Source organism: Lipotes vexillifer, unplaced genomic scaffold, assembly GCF_000442215.2.
Source record: "Lipotes vexillifer unplaced genomic scaffold, Lipotes_vexillifer_v1.1 scaffold2745, whole genome shotgun sequence".
NCBI lineage: Eukaryota > Metazoa > Chordata > Mammalia > Artiodactyla > Lipotidae > Lipotes > Lipotes vexillifer.
This window is the reverse complement of record NW_006791936.1, coordinates 13,274-23,589: the sequence shown is the minus strand read 5'-3', so window position 1 is coordinate 23,589 and position 10,316 is coordinate 13,274. Positions and strand designations below refer to the sequence as shown.

Below are 10,316 nucleotides of genomic sequence, written 5' to 3'. Positions count from 1 at the left end.
CACTCTTTCCAGTCGAGCCAAAACTCAGCCTCAGTGCTCTCACTTCACTATTGATTTTGAAGGGTTGAAATGTGGTTGCTTTCCCAGACCTAATCGTATGTTTACAGGATCTTAGCCCTTAATGGGACCTTAGAGGAAATTTTAGCCAATCACCTCATTGGAGAACAAAAAAGTTGAGGCCCAGACAAGTTAAGGGATGTGCCCAATATCTCACAGGCAGTGAGGGGCAAGTATCAGTAGAGCTATCTCTTTACTCCCTTGGCTCATTCCCTATGTCTCTAAGGACACTGTGTCACATCTAAGGAGAATGTGACTAGTACTTTGGTACCACTCAACTCCCAAGAGGCAGACATTGGCACTCTTCCCAGAGATGGATGCTTTGCCAACACACCCCCTCCCCTTCCACAGCCAGTCTTCAACTTCCACAGGTGAGTGCATTGGTGTTCCATTGGAACTAGCCTCTCACCAGGTCCAGGACTTTATTTCCCCCTTTACATAACTCCTAGGACAGTGGAGGGTTTTCTAGAAACATATCATAGGGGGACAAGGGGTGGAGGGAGGAGATAAACTAATCACACTTTTCTCGAGACTCAGCCTCTCACTCTTCTCTCTCCATGGGACTGCTTTTAATACTATGATACAGAACATCTCACATTAGTATCTGAGCATCTTATTTCCAAACTGATAAATTAAAGGGGGAAATGATTCATGTTGCAAATGGATTTTCCACATTAGAAAAAAAGGCCACAAGTTCCCTTTAAGTAGCATCTTCTAAAGTGTTTGTTGACAGATTGTTAATTAATTAGCTGTGGTAAACTCAAAACTGAAATGTTCTAAGCCATGACTGCTGGTTAAGTATCAAGCAGAAATTAAGATAAAGCAAATATCACATGATTATGATTTTTTATGCTATTTTTTTTACATCTTTATTGGAGTATAATTGCTTTACAGTGGTTTGTTAGTTTCTGCTTTATAACAAAGTGAATCAGTTATAAATATATATATATTCCCATAACTCTCCCTTTTGCATCTCCCTCCCTCCCACTCTCCCTATCCCACCCCTCCAGACGGTCACAAAGCACCAAGCTGATTTTTAAAATAGGGTGCAATTTGCTCAGTTTTAAATTTTTATTTTACTGGATTAGCAGCTAAAATACAGGAATGCTGGCAGCCCCAAACCTCCTCTGTCCTCTATACAAGGACAGTCCTCCCCTCCTAAAAGCCTCTCATGAGTAACCTAGAGCTCTCCTTTTTGATTTACTTTGTTTCATTCTTGGAAATAACATGATAAATATGTTCCATGTGTCTCCAGATGGAGCCATCAACAACCCTTCTTTTCCTCCAAAGCCTAGAGACAAAAGCGCCCTCATGTAAATGTGTCTAGATGGAGAATTAGATGATTAGCATTGTCTCTGGCATGGTCCCCTCCCAGTGTCACGTCTCTGCTGCCCGGTCACCCCATTGTTTGTCTGCAAGGTGGGGCTGGGGTTTCTCAAGCTTTGACTCACATTCAGAAATGAGTCTTGCCTGTGCCCTCCCCTCCCTGATGGAGTCACAGGCGCATACCTGCTCTCAGGTGTCTGCTCCATAGAGAGGCAAGATGCAGAGCCTGGCTTCCTGATTTCAATACAGTATGGTCCTTTGAAATGAGAGAACAGATGCAGGACTCATGATCGACCAGGCAACAGTCCCATGGCCAGGCTGGAGAGGTGTGGGTGGGAGCAGGCACTACAGAGTCGTCATTCCACATAGCTTCTCAGGGCCCACCTCACCTGGAGAAGTTGTTTACATGGGGGTGATCTGAGGGGTGCCAGGAAGTCTCCCTTCCTTTGAAAGAATAATCCAATCCCCCAGCCATTTGGGGTGCCTGTCAACAAGCCATTACAGATTTCAGAGACTTGGGTGGGCCATCCTTTCTGGATTCCAGATCCAGCTACCATCAGAGCCACACTTTTCTCATCAATAACATTAATAATACAGTTAGCTTTCTTCATAGAGAATTTTGAAAACATTATACAGAGGTGTTTTATAAGGTTTAATGACTAATAAAAATGCACCTGTGCCTGGCAGTGTAAGGGAGAGGGATGAGTTAGGGTCTCAGAGGAAGAAGGGTAGACAGGCTTGGTGGGAAAGAGAGACTGGTGTGTGCCAGGGAGGAAAAAGTATAGGGGAATGGTACAAGAGGTGGAGACCACCAGAACCAGCTTCCTAATTTTGTCATTAATGTAGCCCCTGGTAGAAAGCAGCCCAGTGACACAGGCACTTCAGCGGACTGAAAATTGCTATGAAGTCAGAAGATCTGTGATCCAACTCTGGCTTTGACATTAACCCTGTGTGACCTTGGGTCAAGCATGTCCTCATTCCAAGTCTCAGTCTCTCCCTATGTAAAATGAGGATATTGTGGTCAAGAGGGAAGTTGAGTGCCAGAGTTTTGAAAAGTTTAACGTGTTAGATGCATATGAGCTTGAATGACTCTTGGAGATTTATGACCTAGAGGACACTGCCACCTCAACTCCAGCCATGTTCTCTATAAAGACCACCCCTGGAGTACCCTCTGAGTTGATAACTGTGTTATAAGATAAGGTTGATCACTAGATAGAGTTCTCCAAACTAAGCAGGAGTTGTTGATGGACAAAGTAAGAGGCCAATGAGCAGACTGGGAAAAATAAAAAGTAACGTGTATTCCAGAGAAGCTGTGTGGGTGACAGTCAGGTGGCACAATCCACCCCGTCGTGAGCAGCACACATACACTGATGCCTTCTATGTGCCAGGCGTGGGAGAACACCTTGATCTGTGCCAACACCGAATGCATCCTGTCCCATGCTTCCCTTTTGGAGAATTTTCATCAGGATGAGCATAGTGGAGTGGGAACAGGGGAGAGGGGCATAGGTTGAGAAGGTGTTTGTCTTGAAGATGGAATGCAGGACCTGGAATCTGGAACACAGAATGTTACATTCTTAAAGTTGATAGGCTTGGGAAGAGGTGGAGGAGGAGGCCTGGCCTGCACAAGAAATTAAGGAAAGGATTACCTTTTAAGTGAGGCTAACCCTGAAAAATGATCATTGTTCAGTCTATAGATGACAGGAAGCTCAGAAGAGATCATTAGTCATGGTCCCCACCCAATGACAGTCACTTGTCCATGGTGGGGACACTGTCCATTTTACTGTGATGCAGTGGAAACGAGCCCTGGGCCAGGCCCCTCACCAGCTCCACCACTGCTAGCTACATGTTGTTGAGCAAGTCAGTGAACTTCTTTGAATCTAAATTTTTAGACTATAAAATCAGATTTGCATGACCTGACAGAATTGCCATGATGCTTAAGACAAGAGGTATGGAAAATGCTCTGAAGGTTCTTTTAGGTATTTCTATCACCTCTCACACAGTCTTATGCTTTGCTCTGATAATGATAGAAATCAGTGTGTCAATAGCCTCTAGTCAGCTGGATCCTGAGGTTTGGGACAGTGGTCCAAAAATGAACCAGCCTCCAAGAATACCGTGTTTCCCTATCCCAGGGGCTAGGAGGTCAAGTGGAGGGAGGACCAGGGCTCCTTCCTCCCATCTGAATAAGTCCTTGAGTAAAGTTGGCAGATTTAGCAAATCAGAATACAGCCTGCCCAGTTACGTTTGAATTTCAGATAAACAACGAGAAATATTTTAGTATGTCTCCTGCAGTATTGGGGACATACTTATACTGAAAATTCTGTTTATCTGAAATTCAAATTTAGTTAGTTGCCCTATATTTTATCTGGAAACTCTACCACAGAGACCAAATTCTATCCCACCCTCTTTCACCACCATTAATATCCTATTTTTGTTGGCAGTGCTCCCAACCCATATTCCTTCCCCATTTTCCTCTTCCTTCCTCCATGTTTCTTATAACTCTCAGTCTACAAACAGAGCTTCAGATATGTTCTATTTTTAAAAGAATTTGAGTCCTTGAGTTTGAGCAGACACCTAGGTGGATGAAGTCAGCTCAGGTAGTCAGGGACATAGATTGCTGGAATATCTGGTGGGTGGTTTTCATCAAAACAGGCAAGGAAAGCAAGTCATGGAGGAAGTGCAGGTAGGAGAAGTGGGTGAGGAATTCCCTGGAAGGTGATAATGAGGGCCACGTCTGGTGCCTGGGGCAGGTCGGGGCCCCTTAAAATGTTCCCAGGAGTAGCTGATGTGGGCCTGTGTTCAGCTGCCTCGCCTAGGGTCCGGCTTGCACCTCTGGTAAGTGGTAATGGATTCATCCTCCTGGGATCTGCTGGGTCCTTTCCTCCTACTTGAACTGTCTTGAGCCACTAGACCAAGCTCCTTTCCTATTCTTGGGTAACCAGAGAAGTAACGTAAACCTCATGACAATTAAGGAAATGTCACACTAATTGTTACTTAGGAAATTCAATCTCTGTTCTGCACCAATGCTAGGTCTGACTAATTTCCTGATTCTGGGTTTGATTCCCTGGCAAGAGGATTTTTCTCATTGAGGGGAGATATTCAGAGCTGCAGCATTTTGTAGCCTCCTCCAAAACTTTCTCATGCCTTTCTGTCTTTTCAACCCTACTAGCAAGCTCTTTCAAACTTTGCTTTTAGATTTACAGAAACTGGTATATTGAATATTGTATTTTATGCTATGCAGCTCCCATGTTTCTCTATCATGATTGCCACCTGGAAACTATACTTCCCATTTATAGGCATGAGCTTAGAAGATCAGCAACATGCCTACAAAGAAAACCAGGGATGCATGTCAGAGCTGGGAAGACCTCAGAGACTTTCCAGATCAGTATCCTCCAAACAAAGGCATGGAAGTCCAGAAGAGGCAGAATTCCCAGAGATGAGCCTGGCCGGTGAGTGGCAGGGTTGGATCTAGAACCCACACCTGTGCCTTCTTGGCCAATGCTCTTTCCTCTTGGTGAAATATCCTTCTATAATCCCTTACCTCCAGTGATCTCTTTGGTCTTCAATTCCCCCATTTTCCATGGAGGGCTAGAACCACTATCCCCCAACTACATTAAATGGCTGGCCTTTTCATCCCATAGTAAGTGAGGGATAGAGCCAGGATTAGAATTCAGGCCTCTGAGTTTCCAGAACAGGTTTACTCCAGCCCCATCACTTACACACCATGATTCTTCCCTCTAAGACAGAATCTGCTCCTGCCCTCTTCCTCATGCCTTTCCATTCTTACCCACAATCACTGTCTGAACTTCCCAAGGTAGATAGTTGGCATTGCCAACCCATCGGCGAAGATCTCATGTCTTGATCTAGTAAAATATCTGGGCCACCTTTTAATCCTCAGCTTAGCACCCCAACTTATTTCCTGTTAAATCTAAGAAATAAATTATGTATTCAATTGGGTCAGGAGTCTACAGGAAGATGAAGGAAGATAGGAAATCAGGGCAGTGGAGACAAAGGAAGAAAGAGAGGAAGATTGCAATGGGTGTGTGTGAGTCAATCCATTAGTCAACTTGAAGCTATTAATCACTTACCACACCCTTGGCTGTTGGAAAAAACACTCTTCAGAAGTCAGAAGGGAGAAGAGATGCAGGGAGCTGGTCTCATTGTGGCCTTGCCTGGGTTTCTTCCAGGTTCACCTCTTCCTAAGCAATGTCTTCCAGGCAGCAGCAGCAGCAGCAGCAACAGCAGCAGTGCCCACCTCAGACGGCCCAGCAGCAGCAGGTGAAGCAGCTCTGTCAGCCACCCCCTGTCAAATGTCAGGAGACATGTGTACCCAAAACCAAGGATCCATATGCTCCTCAGGCCAAGAAGCAATGCCCACGCAAGGGCACACCCATACCAGCTCAGCAGAAGTGCTGCTCCTCATCCCAACAAGCTGCCAAGAGTAAACAGAAGTAAGGATGGACCAAGATACACCTGCCTGCCATCCAGGCTACCAGATGCAGCTTTATTTTCCTCTTGCTTCTCCTCCCTCCACCCCCAGCTCCAGGATTTGCTCTCCTCTCCCACCTCCTCTTACCCAGGGTCCAATTAAGCATTGTCAGGATTTATTCCCACTGAGCCACTTATCCCACACACCCTCTTGCTCCCAGTCTTCTTCTCTACCCACTCTTTTGATATCCTAGGTGAACATGAGTGAGATCTCAGCCTCTCCAGCCTCCAGTTTGGCCACAGCTATGGCCCCATCCATGTCCCAAAGCAAGAAAATAATCTGGGCTTCTTCTGGTCTTCCACCTTGACTCATGGGGACACCAGAGGCTAAAGCACAGGTTCTGTCTCATTCCATATCCCAACTCTCCATCCTGAGCTTCCCTCCTATTTCTTCCTCTAATAAATTTGTGCTTCATGTCCTTGTCTGTGTCCTGGACCCAGTCTGCAATGCATTCATTGGTTCAGAGGGGATATTTGGGGGAAGTGAGTATGTGAGTACACACATGCTCATCAGTGCATCCTCAGGGGCATAGTTGCTCTCTAGTAAATAATGAAGGATGTCAGATCCTGACACATCTCAGGTAAAGGATGGGGAGAGAAATCCCAGGGACTAGTTGGCAAGAGTTTGGGAGACTCTTGCCAGCTAATTGTATTTAAGGACAGACAAATGGTGGAAAATTTTGCTCCTACAATTAGAAACACCCAGCCTACTTGATGAATGTGGTTTTTGCTTGTTGGAATTTGTCATTCTGAAAAAGCAGACAAAACATATATAAATGACATGAGTACTACAAAGCCCTTCTATGAACATGTGCAAATGAATTTTTCATGCATTTCTTTATTTATTGTCCATTCATTTATTAATTAACTCACATTAATTCATTCACTCACCCATCTAATATTTAGCAGGTTCTAGCATGAGAATAGTTTTCCATTCTGCCTATAAATTGGCTAGATATAGTATATGCTCAATAAATGACTGGTCTTATTATCATTGTTTACATATGGGGAATGTTGCTCCAAAACATTAGCCTAAGGACACTCCTCTGCTTAGAGAGTGTCCATATGGAAGTCTATTTACTGGCTCAGGAATCCATGCTAATTTTAAATTGTCTCTTTCCCAGCCTGGCGAGCACTCTGAACCAGGAAAGAAGAAATGTGGGCTCTAGTTTCAGCTCTGCCACTAAATAGATCTATCATCTTGAGCAAGTCCCTTCACCTCAGTCCTTTGTCCGTAAAATGAAAAGTTGGGCTGTATGCCTTTTTCCTGCCCTAAAATTAGATGGATCCATGAATTGGGGGAGGAGGGCTTTTGCATTTTTTTTTGTGAGTCCTGTTCCCTACCCCACCTTCTCTTCTCCCATGAGATCTACTGATCTCCTAATATGTAAGATCCATGTGTTCCAGGCAAAGCCCAGAAAATGAGAGAATGAATAAATGAAAGGTCAGACTTCATGAACAACTTCAGACTGTATAACCAGAAAATCTGAAAAGATACAACTGTGCATTTTAGGTGATTTTGAAAAATAAAGATTTATTTTGAATGGGCAGGAAAGGGAGGAAGGCAGAAAGCTATAGTTTTTAGTACTTTGGGACGCCAAAGGTTATATATAATTTGGCCCTCCCAGAAGCTTCTTGGAGGTGGGAAGCATGAACCTCTAATCCACTGAAGGAAATCAGAATATGTAACCTTAAATATGCCTCTTTGACATAAAAACTATTTTTAGCTGAAGACAATTAAGAAACAACAAACAGAAAAATTCCCCCCCTTTGGCCTAAAAGTAGGATATAAATTCTTTTACTAGAGACAGAATCTCATGAGAACAGAGATGGCACCAGAGGAATCTGCAAACCAACCATCCTCCAATACTTCCCACCCATTTATTTACCTTCCCACAGTTTACTGCCCTTGGAAGCCTAAAATTGCTTTCTTTGGTCCTGTCATTTCTCTACAAATGTATCATTTTTTGTTGAAGATGTTATATAAGCCACAGTCTTGGGCCATGGCTTTTAGTTACTCTTTGTTTTAGAGTGACGTGTGCTGCATGAATTAATAAACTGATTTTCTCTTGTTAATCTTTTTTTTTTAAAAGAGTCCTAGCTAAAAACTTAAAATGGGGAGAGGTAAAGTTTTGCTTTCCCTATATCATCAAAACATCTCCGTGCCATGAGTATGACCGTATCCAGGCAGGTGACACAGGACCATCCCCTGGCTCCAGGCCACTGGTTCCAGGAGCAGCCCAGCCAAGCCAGCCTGAGCCTGTCCTTTGATGATTCCCTGAGGGAAGGTGTGGGTTCAGGGTATGTGGAAGTACTTAGCCTTCCTTGGACAGTTCTTAATTGCTTACCAAGGCTCCCAATATCCTCAGGCCAAACACTCACATCTATGGACATCTAGTTGCATCAACATCGACACGTGCCCAGGTAAATTAGCACCCACCTGTACCTCCTTCCACATGGAGGAGTTATGGGACTGGGGCTCCTTGTCTGTATTCAAGTTCTAGGAGTTGAGATATTCTGTTGGAGCAGTGATATTCAGACCTGCTTGTCTCTGAGGATTTAAAAAAATCAACTGTTTAAATAAATCTCAAGTGGAGTCCAGATTGGGATATTTTTTTAAAGATACAGATAATGTCAATTGCAATCAAGGTATAAAAGACATTGGGTTTAGAATCTAGTGTTTCCCAACTTATCTGATCAAAAAAATTCCTGATGACACTTTAGGAATACAGATCCCCTGGCTCCCCTAGCTACTTCTATTACATTAGGATGAAGAGGTTATTGCTGTATTTTTAACAATCATCCCAAGTGATTCTTATGTTTAGGTCAGTTGGGGGAACACTCCTCACTGGGTATTGAGTCCCAGAAGCTCACAGAATGCTGCCCATTTCTCTATCAGTCTTTGTATCAGCTGGGACTTCATGCTTGACATGTGGTTGTCATTCAGCAAATATGTGTTAAATAAATGGCTGACTACTTCACAAACCAAGAAAATTCTGGAATGTTCTGAGTCACTGGAGATGAGATTCTAATAACAGATGTACTTCAGACCCTCAAGAGAAGCAATGCCTTTGATATCCAGAATCCATCTACTATGCTCTGCTCATGACAGTATCTGCTTTACATACATAATCTCATTTAAAAACGCTTTGGAAGCAAATCTTGTCATTCCTAACTTATAGGTAAGATAAACAGATTCATTAAGACCTCAGAGTCACAGTGCTGTACTTGCATCTTGGCTCTGACACCTATTTGCCAAGTAAACTTGGACAGGTGACATACTCTGTGCTTCAGCTTTCACATCTGTAGAATGAGTTTCATGACCTGTTCCTCACGGTGATGCTGTGGGGATTAGTGTCAGGTTCCTAGAACATAGTCTAACACTTTTTAGGTGTTAATCAAATAGGAGCTATTATTATTAAGAAACTTTTCCAATCTCACACACACACATCTAGTAAGAAGCAGAGCTAGAATTTGAACACAGGACTTTATGTTGCCAAACTTGTGACCTATAGAGATCACTCTGCACTCTAGAGGTGCTTGCTTTATGAGGGGGATCAGTGATGAGGCAGGCACAGCTGAACAAACAAGAGGGAACAAACAGCTACAAAAAACAATCACCTCCAACGGGGTTTTGGATTCTCTGTCCAAAAATGTTTAGTGGTTATCACTCTGCCCCTGCAACAACCCAAGGGGCAATGAGTGATCAGTGGGGGAGCATTTATCTAGGATGTAAGTCTGAACCATCCTAGATTCCATTTCAAAAGTCAATACTCTCAATACAAAACAATATATCTATATGCATCTTTGATCATCCATACCCAGAGGAACTCTATCTCGAAAAGAAAACATATAGGCAATTGCTCAGTTCAGCTGGGTGAGAATGTCAGGACCCAGCCAGGACTCCTTCTCTTCCTTCTCCTTCTTCTAAGAGTAGCTCTCCAGCACATAGAACATCCTGCTAGTATTGAGAAGCAATATGGCAAAGTTGTTAAGGAACTGTATCCTGGCACATCTTACCTTTATGACCTCTTGGGAGAGTTACTTAACACTTTTATGCCTCAGTTTCCTTTCCTAGGGCATGCCAAGGTCATTGCATGATCACCAGCAACTTTAACAAGCCCCCATACACACTCTAACTCATATAAATCATGGACTGTGTGGTCGTTGCCACTGTCCAATAACTCGAGATATATATAATCTGACTAACATGTACATCTGAAAGTGTATTTGAAAAAATGAGGGGAGATAAAGGAATCACAAAGCCCAAGCATGTGGCCCCACTCAAGAAGGGCACTCTGCCCTTCAGAACACACACACACACACACACACACACACACACACACACACACACACATAGAGAAGAAAAAGGGAAAACACACAGACAATAGGAAGAAGATTCATCAGGTTTGAAGTGAAAGGAAAGAATGAGACAAACTAGCAGGAAT

The 10,316-nt window shown here is 43.5% G+C and overlaps 1 protein-coding gene across 1 annotated transcript; it reads left to right on the top strand.

Moving 5' to 3' along the window:
• Positions 1-5,586: 5,586 nt before the first annotated feature.
• On the top strand, positions 5,587-5,835 carry LOC103078500 (small proline-rich protein 4-like). The gene has a single exon (XM_007464988.1). The coding sequence runs from the start codon at positions 5,587-5,589 to the stop codon at positions 5,833-5,835; it is 249 nt and encodes an 82-aa protein (XP_007465050.1).
• The last annotated feature ends 4,481 nt before the right edge of the window (positions 5,836-10,316 follow it).